Source organism: Chelmon rostratus, chromosome 16 (assembly GCF_017976325.1).
Source record: "Chelmon rostratus isolate fCheRos1 chromosome 16, fCheRos1.pri, whole genome shotgun sequence".
Lineage (NCBI taxonomy): Eukaryota > Metazoa > Chordata > Actinopteri > Chaetodontiformes > Chaetodontidae > Chelmon > Chelmon rostratus.
This window is the reverse complement of record NC_055673.1, coordinates 18,116,147-18,138,242: the sequence shown is the minus strand read 5'-3', so window position 1 is coordinate 18,138,242 and position 22,096 is coordinate 18,116,147. Positions and strand designations below refer to the sequence as shown.

The window sequence follows — 22,096 nt, the reverse complement described above, 5'->3', positions numbered from 1 at the left end:
GAAGTGTGTGTGTTTGTGTGCTCTGTGTGTGTGTGTGTGTGTGCGTGAATATACAGCATATACATATACAGCCTGTCGGGCTGGGGCTTGTCATCACTGTGGTAACACAGGGTTACTGGGTATATTTGTGTTTGTGTTATGGGTAACTATTTGTGTGTGTGTGTGTGTGTGTGTGTGTGTGTGTGTGTGTGTGTGTGTGTGTGTGTGTGAGCTAATTCAGAGGTGCCAGGGGCACATGAAGGTCACAGGGCATGTTCTGGTCTTGGAGTGTGTTGGGACATACTGCATTTCTGAGCATGTATGTTTGTTTGTTTATGTGGCAGTAAGCTTCCTTCCTGAGGACATCTGCTTTCAACCTTCTTTCATAGCTGATGTCCTTCATCAGGGTTCAAGGTTACGTTCTGGAGATGTTTAACTGTGTGTGAGTGTGTGTGTGTGTGTGTGTGTGTGTATGTGCATATCCTGTATATCAGTGAGTTAACTCTAAAATATAGCAGCCATTTGTTCGCACAGTGGTGGATTTATGGCATTCATATAAAAGTTTGTTTTCATGTACTCCCAACTGTTTCCATTCACAGTACATTTGCATTTAGGCCTCTGTTGTCGTACTGTGTCCACATGCTTGTGTGTGTCTGTGTCATTGCTGAGCCTAGTGTAATCTCTGTCTGTGTCTGTTGCTGTTCTTCAAATCTCATGAACCCACAATGAAACCTTGGAGGTCTTTCTTTCTTTCTTTCTTTCTTTCTTTCTTTCTTTCTTTCTTTCTTCCTTTCTTCCTTTCTTTCACACACACATAAATACACATGCACACACATACACGCACACACATACACACACACACACACACACACACTGAGCTCATGGGGCCTCTATCGTCATCTGTACCATCAGCAGCCTCCAGTACTCATAATGGAGGCCAAGACCAACAGACAAAAAATAGACACTCACAAAATAACTGAGTTGTCCTCCACAGTCTGGGCTTAACCGCCTGCCAACTTTTCCTTTTCACTTCCCTTGACATGAGACTGAAATCATGCATTATTGTCCAAACTATACTCCATTATGACAGATTGATGGAGTATTTGTTATTTTAACTACAGATAAATGGACATGCCACTCCGCACACATGTGCACACAAGAAGGAAATACCACCCAACTGTACCTTTGCACATGGGTATTGATACAAAATGCAAACCCTGACTGAGGAACATTTAAAGATAATTATTAAGGCGTCATTTGATTTTTCATTGAGTTGTCTTAAAACATCTGCTAGTGGCGTGAAAGTCTTTGTCTTCAATGATCAACTGGAAACTAAAAAAAATCTTGACACATGTGAAACTGCATTGGAAATAAATTGTTGTCTCATCTAGTTGACTTAATTCTACAGGGCTACATGGCAGTACACACAGTGCACTGCATGACCTGAACAAAGATTGAACCCAATATTTAGGCTGGCTACAGTATGTGTGATACCCAACCCACTTATATTTAGCATGATACCAGTACAGCGAGGGAAAGACTTCCTGGGATTAAGTCAAGCTCTCCGGCGTGCCATTGCACCTCATGGCCCTCTCACTTCTTTATTTTAGATCCCACTGAAGACCTAGTTTGAAAGCCAACTGACTGATTGGCCCAGACAGCCGCATGGAGGCTTTTTTAGAGGGGCGCAATGAAATCCTCCAGAAACACGAGTCAGCGGTTCTAACTGGGCTTAAATACAAGACCACCAGCTGTGGCCCGCCCCTCTCTCGCCTGACCCATAGACAGTCGTACCATACTGAAAAATATTACCCTTAGTTGACCTCAGTGTGTGCTTATGTGTAAATATCCTGTCATTCCAATGTGTGTGGTGATTGTGTTGGGGTTTGCCTGCATTTATTTCCTTTGCACTGTCACTCTCAAGCTTTTTTTATTTTGAAGTCTGTATCTGTTTCATATATCTATGCACCTCAATTTTTTTTCATTACCATCGTAAGTATGCTCAACATTTAAGCTATGGGAAAGGATTAGAAAAGACGATGAAAAAGCAGACGGTTTTATTGGATCGCTTATGCTTACTTCCAAAGATTGTAGGACAACATGGATGTAGAATGTGTGACATCAAGTATTGGAAAAGATTTGGGATTTACCATCAGCACCATATTGGTTTTTCAACAGGAAAGTTTTTTTTTTTTTTTTTTGCATTATAAGAGGTGAATTTAGCTGCTGAGACTCCACTCCTTTAGATAAATGCACTGTTTTGTTTTTTTTTTTAGGGAGAAGTGTCACTTTGTACTCTTGGACAGCATTTAGTTTTCATGAGATGAACTGCATCTTACTGCACAATAGCCTAAACAGTCAGCTTTATTATTCCTTTCGGTAATGAATTACTTTATTAAGGTTTAGTAGCAGTTGCATGCCTATTTAAACCTGCAATTACAACTTTTGAATATCCATCCATCCATTTCAAGATGGAGAATTTCAGAGCTGCCTGGTTGCATCTTCAGCAGACATGACTCAGCAGACATGGAGCAACATTAGCATTCATTTTAGTCATTTTTTGTCCATCTAAAGAATGTGAGTCACCTTTAGCTGTGTTCATGGTGTTAACAATCATGAGGGAAACATAGTGTCTAGCTCCTTAGCTACAAAATGCTCCACATTATCCACTAACTAGTTGCTAACTTAGCCCACTGACCGTTTGTAGTGTACAGTGTTTTTTGCTGACAAAGAAATACGGCAAATGAAAAGCTGCTGCAGCCAAAAATGACCCTATGAGCCTATGAATTGTGGCCTGGAAAACCACAACCGAGAGTTAAGAGACTGAAGAGTCACCAAAAGAGATTGATAATGCTTAAAAATGACTTAATGCCCCTTTGAGATGCTCACGTGCTGAATGCCAGACAGACTCTTATGAATCTCTTGGTTTGATTCTCTCACCTTCACACCACTGTTTCTATAACCAGGTGGCCTTAAAGAAACATCTGCTGAGCTGGCTGCTTATTGTTAAATCTGAGGATTAAGCATAGTAGTAGTAGATTGTTGCTGCCCTTTGCTAAGGCCAACAAAGCCGAATTAGACTTCAGTCAGCCGGGGACTCTCAGATTTTGCATTTGGTGCGTTGCAGCAGTACAGCACAACACAGTGCGGTTTTGATTATAATTGCTGTGGATTAAGCCCAGTGTAGTCTGAGCTGGCCTGTGTGTTTTTCTGTTTGGAGATGTGTAGATGGTGCAGTAAATGTTGAGGGATTAGTCAAAGCTGAAGGGTCACAGCACTAATCTCATTATGGCAGGAGGGGAAGGAGGGATCTGACCACTCCTGAACGACTTAGCAGGCAGCCTCAGCGCTGGGGGAATCCCTGTTTCACTGCAGAGGACTCTCCCGCACACATGCACACGCGTGCTAATGCACACACAGGTCCTTCCATAGCTTTTTTTTGCTATATTGTGAAACATTTGAACCAATGATTGAGACTTAGAATCACTATATGTGCATATTGACGCACAGTTGACACGATGATATCTTATCGTATCTGTTGGGTCCTCACTAGTTGGTGTTTAGGGTGTGATAAACCCAAAGAGGGTGTGAGCCAAGCTCCAACAGTAACAGGGCTCCAGTGTCCATACCACTCCTTTGATAAAGCTCTAATTATAAAGCTAGCCCTACATACTGGGATAGGCTCTTAAGTTAGGAATTATAGACACTTGTTGCACAGTTTATAGGTTTTGTGTGTTGTTTAACACCATTAAAGGCTTATGGAGAGTTTTGTTTTAATCACATTAAATTAAAACAGAAATATTTGTTTCAGATTTTTCCCCTCGCTTTAAGAAAATGTTAACTTGAAGACGGAATATGGGGCTAAATGACTCGTTCAGGCTGACATGTTGCAGTGCATGTGAGGTCATGGTGAAACAGTGCGGACAAGAACTGCGAGTGCTCAAAAACAAAACCGTAAAACTCCAAGCGAACCTATAAATGAAATGTGCCTTTCTGTCTGTCCTTCATCTGTCTGTCTGCACTCAGCAGACACAGGCCCTGGCCTACACACGGGCGCATACGCACAATCACACAAATGCATGCATGCACACACACACAGACACACACACTCAGCACACGCACAAGCCACAATGACACATCCCAGTGAGTGTTTCAGCTTTTTGTGTGACAATAATAAATCCTAGGGCCAGGAAAAAGGAGAATGACCAGCAAAAGACACGTGGACAGGCAAAACCTCCATTCATACATCGTCTCATAATCTCTTAGACCAGTGGAGGGCATCTAATTAAGGCACTTTATCTTCCTAGTTTGTATTTTGCTCTTATTCCAGAGTTTGATCCAGAGGTTGAAGGTGAGAGTGATTTGTTTGAATTATTTCCAGCTTGAATGCACCATCACTCTGGACATGCAGTGTTAAGACAGCTGGAGCCTCTTGTGGCAATGGGGAAATGGCCCATTGATTATTTAGCGTGTCAAACTCTGTTTACACTGCAGCGGAAGGGTAATTATGTTGACAGGAATTTGTTATCAACCAACAGGTGATTGCAGGGTATTGCCATGACGATGGCAATGTTGGCATGTGAGACTGTTGGTTTAATAATTTTAATAAACTTACGACTGAACGCCTGAAAAAAACAAGTGAAAAATGTGTTCACAATATTAGCTCACACACACACATTTTCTTGATGTTTTACATCAACAATTGATTCATGAAAATCTGTTTTCTGTCTTTTCTCTGGAAGCAAATAAGATTACCTCATCCAAATAGTGGATTTGATCTCTTGTCTCAGAAAATATTACTTCAGAATTGATTATTATATTAAATGACATATGAAGATGGTTCATTCCTACATAAAACAAAATAAAAAATAGAAATCAGTCATGTGTATGTTAAGACACAGAAATTAAGCTATGTAACTATTAAATTGATCATTCTGGTCCATGTATTTGCCAGGAAGCTGTCATACTCACATAAATTCATTTTTAATCCTCTCCATGTTATTTAGAAACTAGCACAGCAAGTGGTTTGGAGAGGTTATCATCGTGACGAGTTAGAGATGTATGAAGAGAGGTATAGGAATCAGAATATTGAGTAAACTTTTGCCTAACATTAGAGAATTAGGGAAGCCCAAGAATGTCTTTGTGTGTTCGTTTACACTGCTGGTCCGTTGTTCCTTTTAAACTCTTGCTAATTATAAGACAGCCTTCACACCTGACTGCATCACTAGAGATACACCAGAATGAATCAAGCCAAGTTTAAGACTTATCACTGCCGCTGACATGCTCCTGACGGACAGCAGACGTTTTGGTAAAGGTTACCCTGACAGCCGGATGAAGAACATGAACACAACACGTGACCGACTGAATGAACCATTGACTGTCAAGGCCCAGCCGGAGTGCTCCCTGCATCATTAAGTGGCCACTTGATTTCCAGGGAAACATGCCGAAACGAGAACAAGGAAATCAGACCAAACGTATGAGATGCAGGTCATCGCGCCTGCCACCTGTTTCACCTGTGAAAAATAACATCAAACCTTATGAAGACAGTTTCCGTGCCACGTTGAGCTCAGACGTAGAGTGTGAGTTAAAGAGGCCCTTTTCTGTGCCACAGTCAAAACAATCTCGGTCAAATCGATACAAAGAGAAACAGCTGTGATGGTAACCAGACACAGTAAATGTGAAGTCAGCTGGGTTTGACACAACATTGGTTGTTTGTCCCCTACAACTGCCAGGCCCTTACTGTAACCTGAACATCTTCTCAGTCAGCCGGGCTAGCTCAGAAGAGGTTAAAATCTACATTTTGCTCAGATGACATGGCAGAGACATATATGTAGTTTGTGTATTTTTGGAAGGGGAATTCCACGCCTTCGCTCTCTCATTTGTCTCCCCTGCCTTGATTACCCAGAAGCAATTGGCCATCTTCCCTCAAATCACACACTAGTCTGTTCTTGGTGGTCAGTCCTTTCCTTTCTTTCCTTTCCTTTCCTTTCCTTTCCTTTCCTTTTCTTTTCTTCCTTTCCTTTCCTTTCCCTCTAGTCCACCTCTTTCATGCTTATGTGTTCAGTAAATGTTCTTTCCTCTCTTCCCCTCCCACCATATTATTTGCTTATTCGGTAAGTTTGGAGTCACTTTTTCCCACACATTTACACACATTGCTGTCAGTTGCCTCTTGGCAGTAACCATTTGGATGATTTGATTGTCTCTGCTGTAGACTATCTCAGATGTATTTCATGACTGCCGCTGCTGATCTCACAGGAAGGGTCCTGCACAGGGAGAGACAGACAGATCTGTAATTCTGCGTCTGTGTGCGGAATATTAATGATTTTGACCCCGGCCTTGGGTTAGCCTCATCTCGCTTAGCAAGAGTTACCACTGAGCTCCAGACGGCAGGCCCTTACCTTCATACACTTTTAACCAACCCCCCTCTTCTGATGGACTGAAGGATTTGTCATCAACATGCAAACTCGGGATTTACACATGCACGTTCCCAAACCCCCTGCTGGTACACAGTTGAATGCACAACTGTTCGCACTCACAAATGGACAGTATGGACGCTCAGCTAAACAGACTTTGAGCTTAATGCAGAGCACTTAGGAACAATATTCCTGTTGTGCGATCATTATAGTGGTGTGCTCATGTAAATACAAGCACTGTATAATATGCAAATATTTGTTTACACAGTGGTGTGCAAACTAAGAGTAGTGATGGAAAGCATGATAAAACGGAAAAGGCTTCAGGGGAGTACTGTTTGTTGTATGTCAAACTTCTGTACATGACGCACAGTACCTTACAAAAAGGAGGAAAACAGAACTATATGTGAGTACAGGAAAAATATGATTATTGTAATCAAATTAATATATGTATACAAGTTATACATAACATATATTGGTATAAACACAACACTGAGCAAAAGAAAAACAAAAAAATATATTGTAATGTTGCTGTAGGAGATAAGAAATGAGAAGTGCAGGTCACAGGGTCACAATGAACATTTTAAGGCCCTATCATATCATAGAAGTATATCAATGACCTCTTTGTGTTCAAGGATAGAAATAATAAGGCTAAATATCATTGTGGTGGTAAGAGCTTGTAGTCGTCGGTTCTGAGTGCTTTCCGTGTCGTGACCTGAATACCTCACCGTTGAAGCCCGGCCAGCAGCTCATTAACATTCCAATACAGCTCTAATCACCATTGCAACGTGGTTGGATGTGTGTGTGTGTGTGTGAGAGAGAGAGAGAGAGACCATGCACGTGTTGCTCCGTGAGTGAGGACATGGTGATGGTGTGTGATGAAGTGCCCACCCCAGGTGATCAGAACCGAATGGTATGATTGGTTCCACTGACTCCCAGCATTCCTCATGCATATCAAACTATTCTGGAGCTTTTGCACAGCTGAGACTCATTTTACTCACAGGTTTTATTGATCTAGTCATGAAACACATGAAGACTGGTGAGAGATGAAAAGGTGCACAGGGGAATAAACAATACAAACAGACAAGCTTGCTTCAAGTCAGGTGGAAACATTTTGTGCGAGGGCTTTGCAGTGGGCCACTTTAATAAGCCTTGTTACTGTTGTTGCTCACTAGGAAAGAAAAATAACCATTTCTTTGTCTCTTTCTTTCTTTCTCTCTCTCCAGAAAGACTATACAACTCCAATGGACGTGACTTGAGAAGGGCACTGTTCTCTCTAAAGCAGATTTTTCAGGTAACACACACACATATTTCACGTGCAATTACTGTCAGTTTGTTGTTGCAGAATACAGTCGGTTATTGTGGCCACTGTGCGCTTCCATGATGACAGGGATCTCCATCAACGTGGCATTTCTCTCCCTGTGTGTGTGTGTCTGTGGGTGTGTGTAGATCTGTGTGGGTGTGTGGGTGGGTGAATCTTTATTTTAAGAAGGAGAGGAGTCAGCCACCTAAAATACCAAGGGCTTTTTCTGGAGCACACACACACAAGAATATGCAAATACAGTAACACATAGTTAAGCAGCATTGAAGTGCTATTGTAACTGTCATTGTTACAATCTGCACACACTTTAATGGCCCAAAAAAACTTGATATAAAAACCATGGAAGTTATGTCAGTACCTGATGGTGTTTAAATAGCAGTTGAATGAAAACATACATTATATCTAGTCGTCATTGAAAGCTTTATGCAGCTTGGTCTTTACAAAAAACACAACTCCTGTCAATGGCATGACTTGAATGAGCATAAGTAAAACCGTCTTCCTTGTTCTTCAGGTGCACTCATGTGCTGATGTCAGAACTTAAGACAGGGCACCTGAAGGCAGCATTAGTTTAGGACTCCTTTGCTTTTGTTCAGACAACTACCTTAAAGTGTTTTCATCATACATTAAGTTTTGGTTTTGAAATAAGAGATGATGTGTCAAAATTAACAAATAGAAAAACACATGGTTGCTGACGTGTGTTGCGTGTGTCAGCCGGCCTGAACTGGTGTGGGGGGGTTGAAAGTTGACAGACTGTCAACTCAGTCCTACACCTGCACATTACTGACACCATGTGGTTACAAAAGAGAATCCCACTTGCACACACTCCAGTAAAATTATAGCGTTATTTGGATTTTGTATGGTTCTGTATGTCGGCAGCTTGTGTTGTATTAACTTATTCTTTCTCTGTTTTACTTCAGGATGACAAAGATCTGGTCCATGAGTTTGTGATGGCTGAAGGTCTGACATGTCTCATCAAGGTGGGAGCAGAAGCTGACCAGAACTACCAGAACTACATACTGAGAGGTACAGTCTCTCTCACTCTGTGATGACCATATTCAGATACAAAACTACAAATTGGAATAATGACATTAATGTACAATTTAATCAGATTATTGTTCATGGAAAAAAGAAAAGAATAAAATAAACAACACAACAATACATACAACAACAGATGCAATATACAGTATCTTTAAAGGAGATTTCTTTTTCTATAAATATAAGCAAAAATATGCAATAAAAAGAAAAAATAGATGTAACAGAATTTATCTTTGTGTTTTCTGTGTGCGAGTTACCAGTAAGCACAATTTATAGTACAAATGTTGATAATAGAACCAATAATTAACATTTGTTGATAATAGGAAAAAACAGAATTTTTATATTATTGAGATAAGTAATATAAATGGAGGATAAAAATATGAATGAAATGAAAAAAACGAAATGTAGAAAAACAAAGACATCTGAGATCTAATGTAGAATGTTGTTTGTTTTCTGAGATTAAATAACTTAAGGTTTTTGCGTTTTCTTTTACTAACATAAACACACACGCAAGACCATTCCTTTGCGGTCTTTTCCATAATTTCCACTCCAAACACGTCATATATAATCATTTCATGAGTAGCATAATTATGGAGTGTTTTTGTTGCTATTAATTGTGTAATGACACGCAATTTTTGTAGACGTGTGATAAATCTTGCAGGGGCAGCTCTGTGTAGTTAGTGCCGAGGAACAAAACTTCTCTTGCTCTTCCCCGACTGTGAAAACACTGCAGCAAAGGGCATTAACAGCTCTTTATTTATATGATAATAATAACAATATATATGAATGATTCACAAGCATATCTGTCAGGTGTACAGTAACAACCAAACTGGCAGCAGTGGCTGTACACAAACATGACACAATCTTTCACTGTAAGAAACACATTGCAGATGCTTTGATACAATAAGTCATTGGATTGTGATTATTGTAAACGTTCATTTTAAACCAAAATTAAACAAAGTATAAGCTTGGAAAAAGTTTTTGAAAGCTCTAGAACGCCAGAGAATTTGTCACTCTCTTGAGCAACAGGCCTGGGCAGAAAGACTGACTATATTGGTCACTGTTTCATAATATTTCTATAATTCCTCAATCAGAAGGCTGTATAGCCGAATTGAGCTCTCCACTATCTGATTCTGCACCTCAGCAGATGCTTCTTTATGACAGTCGTGTGATTTTTAAGCAAATCACTCTGTTGATTCGATTTTGCAGAATGACGTTGTAACTTTTCCCAGTTGTCTTTGATGTGAAGTACCTCTCTCAGTATCATGTATATCTGGTGCTGAGTAGATTCCTCTAGTTGTTTTATGTTTAGGTCCATCATTTTTGACCAGAAAAGAGTGACATACACAACATATTTTATATTCCTAACGAAACACAAATACCAACAGAAGAAAGAGCTTGATTGCTATACCAATGACAGACAAGTGGCAGTCCAAGCCAAAAAATAACAAAGACAAAACAAAGAGAAACAAAATACTGTGTATGTGTCATCGATCATCCATTCAAACAACTTGCCAAATTGTTGTTTACAAAATATTTAAACCAAAGATGACAACAAATTATATGCACAAACTAAGTAACTATAACCATAGAATAAAGCCCCTGGGGCAACAGAGTAATAGCTAACGCTACCTGTACGATATATCATTGACATCATCAGTTGTCACCGCTAGTCATCATAGTCATAACTGTAGTCATAGTCATCATCATTATAACCACCGCCATCATCATCATCATTGTCATCACAAATGTCATCAACATTGTCGTCATCATCATATTTGTTATTGTCGTCGTCTTCACCATTGTCATTGTAATCATCATCAACATTGCCATCATCATCATCGCTGTCATTGTCGTCATCATCAACATTGCGATAGCCATGTTCATCATCATCATCATCATCGTCACAAATGTCATCAACATTGCCATCATAATATTCAACATCGTCATCATCATGATTGTAGATGCCGTTGTCATCGTCAGTGTTGTAATCATCGTCAACATTGCCATCATCATCGCTGTCATTATCGTCATCATCACCATCGCCATAGCCATGTTCATCATCATCATCATCGTCGCAAATGTCATCAACATTGCCATCATAATATTCAACATCGTCATCATCATGATTGTAGATGCCGTTGTCATCGTCAGTGTTGTAATCATCGTCAACATTGCCATCATCATCGCTGTCATTATCGTCATCATCACCATAGCCATAGCCATGTTCATCATCATCATCATCGTCGCAAATGTCATCAACATTGCCATCATAATATTCAACATCGTCATCATCATGATTGTAGATGCCGTTGTCATCGTCAGCGTTGTAATCATCATCAACATTGCCGTCATCATCATCGCTGTCATTATCGTCATCATCACCATCGCCATAGCCATGTTCATCATCATCATTATTATCATCGTCGCAAATGTCGTCGACATTGCCATCATAATATTCAACATCGTCATCATCATGATCGTAGATGCCGTTGTCATCAACAGCGTTGTAATCATCATCAACATTGCCATCATCGCTGTCATTGTCGTCATCATCACCATCGCCAAAGCCATGCTCATCATCATCGTTGTTGCAAATGTCATCTACATTGCCATCATAATATTCAACATCATCATCATCATGATCGTAGATGCTGCCGTCATCATTGTCATTTTCATCATCATTGCCATCACCGTCATCATCATAATCATTACAATTGTCACATGTCACATTTCCATCATCATGTTTCCCATCATCATCGCTGTCGTCTACACCATCATTGTCGTCATCATCATCATTGTTGCAAAAGTCATCAACATTACCGTCATCATATGTCCAATCGTCTTCACTGTCTCTGCCGTCTACATCATCGTTGTCGTCGTCCTCATCGCCATCGACGTCTCCATCTCCCTCGTCATCATCATTTACTTCCTTAATCAGAATGCCGTAAGGTCGAATGGAGCTCTCCACTATCTTCTTCTCCTCGTTGGCAGACGCTCCTTCATGAACACGAATGAGCCAGTAATCAACCCGCTGGCAGATCTCTCGGTTTTTTGGATTGATTCGATTTTGCAGGATGACTTTGTACCTTTTCCCTGTCGTCTTTGATGTGAAGGTCTTGGCGTACTCCTCTCTCTCAGCAACATGTATATCCGGTGTAGAGTAGATTCCTCTACCATACATAGCTCGATCTCCTGCACTATAGTGACTCCTAATGATGCCTTTGACTCCTTTTAAGCTTGTTCCGTGGTAGGAAACAGGCCATTCTCCGGGTACAGAGTGACTCCTCCATCTTTTGGTGCCCAACCAGGTGTCTCCATCTGGATATTTACCTTTGACCTTTAAGGCCATGCGGTACCAACCTTTTGGGCGCTCATAAAGTTCGTTGCCTCTCGTACACTCAGCCGTGTCGGAGAGATTAGTGAAGTCACAGTCATAATCTGGGTCAAAGAACTCTTCCTCCTTGATGAATGTTTCCTTCACAGCCTTTTGTTTCCCGATGAGGTTGTGCAGATGGAATTCATCAACAGACAATATACCTTCTGTTCTCCCACGTCTTTTCTTGTCATAGGGCTTAATGATTTGTCCAAGAAGTGAAGATATAATTTCAATTTTCAGATTTGAGTCCAGATACATGGTTGAGGAGGATGAGAGCAAAGTTTTTGTTTCCTGCTCTCGCTGTGTGGTTTGTGCTTGCCAGCTCCTGTCTTAACTTTCACTTTCAGTTCACCCTGATGATCCTGATGTAATAATAGATGCTGTTGCTTTGATATACAGCCACAAACATCTAAGCTATGAAAGAGACCTGGTTTACATTCTTCCCTCTTGACACCATCAACAACTTTAAACCTTTTATGGATTAAGGAGACAGTGGAGCTGCAAAGATGTTGAGGATCAAAGAATTACTGGCCTGGCTGAATATCTGCTCTGAAATTCAGTATTTTTCCAGTTAATTTGATTTTTTTTTAAATAAGATTGCAGATACAATAAATTAATTACAAAAAACATTACCTTACTGTTACTTTAATGCTACCCCTTCTCTCTGGCTGTAGTCACGCTCAATGTCCCGCCCACCCGGCCATCTGATTGGTTATACGTCACGAGCAATAGCCTATCAACACAGAAGGATACGTTCCACAGGCGGGCAAAGAGGGACGCATGCGCAGAAGGGGAAAAGGCGTCCCATAATCTTGGTATTTCACCCAGATGGGTGTGATTGTGCGAGGTGGAGTGTATTTGTTGAAAATAAAGTGCGCTTAGTTTTGTTTTGGGCTGCTCTATATGATAATTTGTTTGCACGTTTGTAAGAATACCGAACAAAACTCTTCAATTATTTTGTGTGTGATGAAAATGAAGTTGGACTGAGTATGGACTAGTTTTATTTCTGAAACGTGGGAAATTAGACAGACTACGCAAACAGTGTTAGATCGCTTTACTTAGTGCAACATGAATGCAAACAGAATATGGGATTCATTTTTTTCCTTTTATTTATATACTTCACACACCTATTTACAGGGAAATTGATCTCGTCCAGAAAGACCGTCGGACTGGGCGTCTTGACGCAAGACACTACATCGATATCAGAATACAAACCTCACAACTGAGTAGATTTTTTAATGTTGGCCATAAGTTAGTCTGTTTTACTGTCGTCTTAATTGAGCACTATTTAGTCGCACGTACTTGCCAATGTAACGTTATGACGGTCAACCAGCCAGGTGAAAGTAATAAAATCTGCAGGGAAGTGTAGTCTCGGTTGCAGCCGTGCAAGAAGTGAAAGGAGCAAATATCTTAACATTTTAAACATTTTGTGCGTGAATTCTCCTGTAGATTTAATCGCGGGGTTAAGGCAGAGATAAGATTAATAAACAACTGTTCCGCTCCGGTTGCCCGGTTTTGCTAGTATATCTAAAAAAAAAGTGCCAAGACAAACCTGTGCGAGAACATCAGGCACGCAACAGGTGAGTGAACGTGATGAGGCAGCGCACCCGCGTGAACTAACAAGCTTTTAGAGAGTCCCGTGCTGCACAGGTAAGACAGCAAAAGTAGCAAAAACATCACAATCGTATGAACTATTACGATGAGAGGAAGGACTCAAGTTTAATTTCAAATTTGAGTTAACTATATGAAAAAATGCTGCACTTTTTCAAGATTGAAAAGTTTTGTTTTGCAGCATTTGATTAAACATATGTTTTAAAAGGCATTTAAAGTAAATTGTGTGTTGGAGAAGTTGACCAGATCTTTTATTTAGAAAAGTAACAATACCAGAGTGTGAAAATAATATAAAGTGAAAAAATAAATTACAAGTAAATGTCCGGCATTTAAAATTTTGCTTAAGTGGAAGTACATCAGTAGCATCAAAATCAAAATTGTTAGAAGTGCAGAATGGTCCATTTCAGAGTAACATGCTGTACATTGTATTACTGGATTATACTTGTGATCCATTAATGTCTTCATCACTTCAGTGGTGCAGCTCAGTCTCCAGCACCCTTGTTGATTTGCCCTTGAGAAACTATAAGAAGAAAATGAATCCAAACAGCACAGACCATTGTGTGGTTCTTTCTAACATTAACAGTAATAATTGTGGCTTGGCAGTGTGCATCACTCCAAATTCAGACTGCAGATGGAAGAGATAAGTGCTGCCTTCAGGTGGCTTTAAAAATACTTCCACAGTCAAACTAAAACATGATGAAATTCGTCAACAGAAAACCTCTATCTCCTGTTTTCATGGGGTTTAATTATTTGTGCGAGAAGTGAAGACAAAGCTTCAATTTTCAAATTTGAGTCCCACTTCACAGTTGAAGTGGATGGGCGTTGCTCCATCCTTGTGTGTGAGCTCTGTCACAGGAATTCAACGTGTGGTAAAATTAGATATGACATTTCTCTTTAAATTCCACTTTCGTTAACAACAACAGGGGTGGACTGGCACGCAAAAGCAGAGTTTGATCCGGAGCTGCCCACCACATACAGCACACAAATACTACGTGGTCCATGGGAAGGGTTGTTATGATTCCACAATATTGTCTAACTATATAATGTGCATTTAAACATATGGTACGTTCACCGCAGACGACTGTGCAAAAGAGCCTCCATAACATTGAATCGTGACTAAAATATAGGAAAAGCAATAATGGTTTCCAGATAGAAGGCATATAAGGTATGACTGTAAATGCGAAATGAAAGGGAATAGAGGGGTAACGAGAGAGAAGAGAACGACTTGATATTGCTGAGACCGATGATTAGCATGGTAGTGTCCTTTAAAAGGGTGTAAGTTTGTCATGTATCTGTGCTTGTACAGCTTCATTCTCAATGTTTTGAGTTGTTTTCCACCAAAATTCCAGAAATCCACTCTTCAATACTCTTACAAAAAGCATGGGAGCTGATAAGCAACAGTGGAAAACTTAACATATTCTTAAGTTGTTTCATTTGAATGATGTTTCTTCTCTCGGTTTTGATTGGGTTAGGGTTAGCTTTCAACAGTTGTACACCAAGGATTTCACGTGACTTCCCCTTTGCAGACTTCAAACGGCTGCTCACTTCTAATTGTTTTGGTTTAAATATTTACTCTCCACCATCTGTTTTATCTCCTGGTAAAAAAAAGTTCATTTCCGACTGTTAATGTTTTTAGCATTAATAAAGTTTTGCAGGATGAATTTGAAACCCTTCCCCTTCGACCCTGATTTGAAGGTGTTGGCACACTCTGCTCTCTCAGCAGCCAGTGTATCTGGTGTTGAATAGATTACTATTTGATGTACTGCACCATTTCCATTTCCTCCAAATTTGAGTCCAACAGCAAAATTGAGGAGAGGCGCGAAGGTGCTCTCCTCTCCCGGCTCTCTTGCTCGTGTTGTGTGTGAGTTGTGTTCACCTGTCGCAGAAACTTAGATTTAACATATGGTGAAATAAGATATGAGAATTCACTTTCACCTTGACTCCCGGTTTGGGTGTAATGCAATCTGCACTGTGCTTTGACGCACAGCAACAGATGACAGCTACAACAGGGACTGCTTTACTGACTTTGGTTTAAATATAGCTTGAAAAGGGGAACGTGGAAATGAAAGTGCAAGTAAGTAGCTCTGTGGTAATGAGTGTAAGCTTGTCATCAAAAAGTTCAGAAGTAAAAGTGGCAATACCACAATGTAAAAATACTCTTTTCCAAGTAAAGGACTCCCTTTTTTACAGATGTGTTTTCAGCAAAAAGTACTCAGGTATTTACAGTATTAATATTATAGCATTCACTCATTATATAAAACCTACTTTACATACTGATGGGTAGTTTAGTCTGTAAAAATATGACATATTTGACACGTTTTGTTTGTAAATTCTTATTTGTAAAGTAACTAAAGCTGTCAGATACATGGAGTAAAACTTAGTCAAAAAGTATAGCATAAAACATAAATACACAAGTAAAGTGTTGGTACTACTAAATGTACTTAGTAACAGTACTTAAGTAAATATACTATAGGAAAGAAAAAACACATGACACATTACTGTACATATGGGATGGGAAATGCTTTAGGAAACCACCAGCCACTAAGGCTTTAATACAAGAAGCTTTCTAAATCATTTCCATTGTCTGTTCTGCTCCTCTTTTCTCTTTTTGTCTGTCATAAAGACCCAAAGCATCATGAAGGAAACCCTTAATCCCTGATGGTTTTCCCTGTTATTGCTAGCTGCTGTGGATAAACCCATGTGCTGCACACAGTCGCCATTTGTTGTGCTTGGTTTGTTTGCAGCACGTGTTGAATCATTGTTCTATATCTGGCCTGTCTGTCTAGCTTTTCCTTTCTTTCTCCTCTCTCTCTCTCAGCTCTGGGGCAGATCATGCTGTATGTGGACGGGATGAACGGTGTCATCGGGCACGTTGAGACAATCCAGTGGCTGTACACTCTGGTCGGCTCAAAGGTATAGCCGAGCATACATACAGGAAAAACAAGAAAAAACCCAGCTTCAGCACGCACACACACAAACACACACTGCAAGCACGCTGTCATCATTGTTTACTGAACATTATTTTTAGCTTTTATACCCAGAAACACGCACACAAATCACATCTGCTACTGATTGTTTTGTGTGTCCCGACCCGAGGGTGGTGTCTTTTGATGGTTTTGTGGTATCTTCATTATTTTTTAAAGGTGCACTTCAGCTTTTCACTCAAAGTATCAGTCTTAATTCCAGTGCCTCAAGCCCAGCACTGTACTCTTTCTACTTCTTTTCTTAGTTTGAAAAATGGCTGTAATTTGATGGGGTTTTTTTTCAGCGTTGACATGTCATAGCACAGATGCAAATACACTCCCTATCTGTACCTTTTATTGAACTTATCAGGTAATTATATCCACACTGAGCTATCTCAACATAAGCATGCACAACATGGACTGCAATGTAAAGGGCCTGACAATGGGAACCTGTAGTTAGGAAACAAAGACAACATTTTATTCACAAACATACTCACCTGTAATAAATATGGTTTGTATCTATTTCCTGGTTGCCAAGACTTTTAAAGCTGTTACATGTTAATAGGTTGATGATTTAAAGATATATCATTATGTGAGCACGGGAAAACAAAAATAACTATTACACATTTCCAAAAGGATGGTCAGAGCACTAAAATATATCTATTGTTTGTGTTGTTTCTTACCTGTTGACTTGTAACTTATTCTTCTTCTTCTTCTGCAGTTCCGTCTGGTGGTGAAAACAGCTCTGAAGCTGTTGCTGGTGTTTGTGGAGTACTCGGAGTCCAACACCCCACTGCTGATAGAAGCCATCACCTTCGTGGACAACAAGAGAGGTATAAACAACTTCACATGCCGTTATTCTATTAGCCTGTGCTCTTTACTGTAATTGACCGGTTCCCTGCTCAGGCCGATGCATAAGGAGAGCTGGTTGGGTAGAGAGTGACAAAGTAATCCATGTTTGTGTTTGCAGGCTGCAAGCCTTGGTCCAATACTATGGAGATCCTGCATGAGAAGGATGGAGTGGACACAGAGCTACTAGTCTACGCCATGACCCTCATCAATAAGGTGTTTGTGTCTTTAGTGCCTGTGTACTGAATGTTAATATACCTTAATATCACCAAGATGTTTCAGATCAAATGATTTTAAACCTTGATGACTTATCTGTCTCCTTTCCTTTTTGTACAGACGCTTGCAGCGCTGCCTGACCAGGATTCATTCTATGATATGGTGGACGGTCTGGAGGAACAGGGCATGGAGACAGTGTCCCAAAGACACCTGGGGCGGAAGGGCACCGATCTGGACTTGGTTGAGCAGCTCAACATCTATGAGGTTTGGGAGACACAAAGTCTTAAGATCATGAGGAAAATATTGAAAGCTGATGTATGCCAGATTTCAGCTATTAGTGGCTGCTCACATCCAATAAATATGACCCCAAGCAACATTTATAGGACATTTACTTAATACAAAATTCTCTGTGTGAAGCACCCATCGCCACTCCCACCTCACACCCAATCAACTTTTCCCCCAGATGACCCTACGGCATGAAGACGGCGACGATGACAGCCAGCCTCCACCGACGGGTCGCCGGGACCGCCGGCGAGTCAGCCTCGGGGGCGGGGACAAAAAGCACGGCCTGGAGAGGAGGCGGAGCCGGAGGGCCTCTCTTGGACGCTCCGGCCACGCCTCCCCATGCAGCCCTGCGTCTCCACAGAGAGCCGGCTTCCAGCCTTTCAATGGACAGAGAGCTGAGGACATGAGCGAGAGGTGAGAGGAGGGGAAGACAGAAGTTAAAGGGTGATTTTAAAAGTGTCATAACAGAGCAGAAAGGGGAAAAGGGGTTGTTTTTAGCAGGTATAAAGAATTCTTGTGGTGCCAAATATTTAATCATCACTCTTGAGATGCACATATGGTAACTGAGTCCAAGGGTGAAGTTCTGACTGTCTTTTACCAACACCTTCTGCTCCAGAGCACTGTCAGGTTTCCTTCCATCCATGTAAGTCAAAGGTCTCTCAGAGTAAAGTCATCTACTGACCTCTGTGGACTTCCTACTGCTGCTCTTCACCCACATGCTGTAACATCTACTAGCATGTCCCCTTTCACATAAAACATTTTTTTGTTCTGCAGTGAAACACTGGTGCAGACCTGTGCTCCACTAAAAGAAATATAAAAGTCCTCAGCAGCCGCACAAGTCTTAAGGGTTTGCTTGTAGTGCTAATACAAGCGTACATGTTATTAAACCAGCACAGGCTTATTTCAGTGCCGTGTGTGTCTGCACGAAAAAGGGGAATTTGGAGCCGGTTGTAGCTGTTTACCTCAGGTAAATATTTCCTCTCTGTGTCCTCTCATCCACTGTTGCTCTCCGACTCCCCTTGCGTGCCTCCTCTCTTCATGTCTTTATCCTGTCAGTGTGACCGAAGCAGATGCTTCAGTTGGTGTTAAAGTGGCGGTCGTGTAAGATGCCCGCACACATTTGTATCCTGAAACAGAAGTGAAAGTGTGAATAACTGCGTGAGAAATCCATTAGCGTACGGTTTATTGAACAAAGTGGCGGGTGTAAGTTGTTCATGTCAGAGGCTGCATCCTGCTTCATATTATGCATGCGCACACACACACAAAAAGCAACTTTTTATTGGCCGTCCCATTCGTCACACACACATGGCTCTGGTCTTGTGGAACAACACCTGGCAGCACATGCTGACTCATCTGGTTTCACTAGACAAGACAGTTTGGTGACACTGATCTCAAGTCAGTTGTTGAGCCATGTTCTCCTCTTAGCATTCCTTTCCCTCTTCTTTGTCATCATATTTTTCTTTGCGTGCATGTGAAGCGACCTGTCTGGAGGCATGGAGTGTGTAATGAGAAACATTCATCCCCCCTCTCTCCTCTCTCATTTCTGTGTTTTCTCTTGTCTTTTGTTCTTCTATCACTTTATCTCCATATGATAAATGTCACATCCTTGTTGGCTTTCTTTGAATGTCATAAATGTTTGTGTGGTTTGATTGTGCAGCTCTTTCCACATCAATCTCATCTAACCCTCCATCTCTCCCCTTCCTCTCTTCCATCCCTTTATTTCTTCATTGTGGTGATTTCCATTTGCATGCTATTCTTATGTATCGCATCATCTCTCCCTCAATCCTTCCCTTAAATGTTCCACCCATCCCATACGTCCATTCATCCACCCCTCAGAGAGGAGGAATGTGAGGATGTGATAGAGGAGGAGGAGGAAGAGGAGACTCCAGTGACTGAGTCTGATTCGGATGAGCAGGAGGGGGCTGATACAGTGTCTAAACAGACCACCCCCAGGTATTTTAGGACATGGTGGTAATTGAAATAATGTCCTGTGGTCTTCTTATATACATAGAGCATCTATATTTAAAGCCACAAAGCTATTAAATTGTCTCTTTTTTCACTGTTTTCGTTTGTATGTGTGGGTGGTTTGATCTCCTGGTCTGTATACTAGGCAGTCATTATGAAAGCACTACTCTGTAGCCCCTGTACACATGGTACCACTTATTTTTCTATAGTTATGTTTTCGTCCATTTATTCCTCTCAATCCAATTCTCTGTTTCCAGCCCGACTACGCATCTTCCGTCCATAGGTCACCGATCAACCCTCCAGTCCATCACCATCACTTCCAGAAAGGAGAATATAAAAGAGGGGGAGCACAGTAATCGGACTGAACCATCTGCAGCACCCACCCTCTGCTCCCCATCTACCCCCACCCTCCGCTCCCCATCCACCCCCACCTCCTCTCTTCCCGTCTCCTCCCCTCTCAGCCCCCCAGCCCAACCTTCACTTCTGGCCTCCCTGCTGGCCAGGAAGAGGTCCATCGTCACCGTCCCGGCTACCAAGGAGATAAGCCCGCCGTTGCGCGGTAGCTCCCGTCCCTCGCCAGACCGCCTGCCCTACCTGCCCCACTCACCCTTCCACCTCTTCTCCTACGACCTCGACGAAGAGCCGTCGCCCCCGGCTCCGGCCAGACCCAGTGAGGAGTCACCCAAAACAACGTCTCCCAGGTCAAACCCACAAGTTCAAGAAGCACAGAGAGCTCCCCTCGCATCTCTTCGACGCTTTCAGTTTCCACTTCTGTTTCTGGCTTTTATCCTGGCACCAGCTTGGAAGTCTTTGCATCACTTTTGTTTTCCATCGCCTCCCCTCTTCACCTGTTCTTTACACTTCTTTGACTGCACGGCTTCACACCTTCAGTCTGCCAGCGCTCTTAGTATCACCCGTTGTTCCTTCACGTCTGTTTCTTAGTTCTCTCAGTGCATGGATACTCCACACTTGGCATTCTTCACTTTGTTTCCCAGCGCCATGGCTTTTCTCTTCCTTTCAAGCACAGTAGTGTTTTCACAGCTCCATCCTTTTAATAGAACTTTCTCATCCTTACTTTCTCTTTTCACTGTCCATCTTGATATTAGACGTTTATATTATTGTTGTGTTTGATTTTTCTCTCACTGGACAGGACTGCCTGTCCATATGACCACCACCTCACATATACATAACTTGTTATGATAGTGCTACATTCAGGATGCTACGATTTAAAACCTTGTTCATAAATAATTGTGCATATTCAAGCAGACATCGAGTTATATGTGTTCATGCTGATATGCATCGTTTGCTTTGACAACACCCTTTTAGTTTATCAATATTTGTCAGTTTGCATGCGGTACCAGAACGTTAGAAATATAGGAAAAAATCAAATAGCTGCCTGCTAACAGCAGCTAAATGACTCATCAATTTGTTTTGAATCTTCTCAGATTCACACAGGCTGTAAGTGACGAGGGACACCTTGTGTGGACTTTTCCAGAAACATAAGGGAATAAACACTACAGCAGTTACTAATTAGGGTCACTCTAGTGTTGCACCAACAGCATTCCTGTTATGTAACAAGGTGTCACATTCGTTTCTTGCCACCAGTTTTGCACCGATGACTTAGTCAGTAGGGTGTCGTGTAACTGGGTGACTGTGGAGGTCACTCACTGTCACCCATTTTCTCACCCCTTCTCTCACCCAGGAATGGCGGTGTCATGTCCTATTCCTCTCTCAGCACCCCAAGTACGCCCACTAGCCCCAGGTGAGAGGAGTCTGCACCAACATGTGCCTGCCCAAGTACATGCAAACATCCTTGAAATGCACACTCGTGTACTGTAAACATGTTACAAGTACGTGTTCATGTGTGTTTGCATGAACAAACGTGCTCACACTCACATGTGTAACAAGTATGGACTGTGTGCAGCCCCGTGGTGCATTCATGGTGACGACACACTGAAGTGAAAGTGGTTCCCCAGTTACTAAGCTGCTCCTATTTCGTCCATGGAGAATACAGTCACTGAAACATGATTTATAGCGTATCACATACTGTACATACTTAAACATGTGGGAGCTCTGTATATGC

At 41.4% G+C, this 22,096-nt stretch overlaps 1 protein-coding gene across 3 annotated transcripts in view; it reads left to right on the top strand.

The window, feature by feature from the left end:
- The window catches only part of fhod3a (formin homology 2 domain containing 3a), a 56,382-nt gene that overhangs the window by 18,097 nt on the left and 16,189 nt on the right, over nt 1-22,096 (top strand). For 2 of the 3 annotated variants that reach the window (XM_041955087.1, XM_041955086.1), the window contains exons 4-12: nt 7,616-7,683; nt 8,628-8,733; nt 16,554-16,648; nt 17,420-17,531; nt 17,669-17,763; nt 17,884-18,027; nt 18,227-18,462; nt 20,271-20,714; nt 21,716-21,775. In XM_041955087.1, the coding sequence (XP_041811021.1) occupies nt 7,616-7,683; nt 8,628-8,733; nt 16,554-16,648; nt 17,420-17,531; nt 17,669-17,763; nt 17,884-18,027; nt 18,227-18,462; nt 20,271-20,714; nt 21,716-21,775 (1,360 nt within the window). The remainder of the gene's footprint in view (nt 1-7,615; nt 7,684-8,627; nt 8,734-16,553; nt 16,649-17,419; nt 17,532-17,668; nt 17,764-17,883; nt 18,028-18,226; nt 18,463-20,270; nt 20,715-21,715; nt 21,776-22,096) is intronic. The other variant, XM_041955088.1, reaches the window with a different exon arrangement.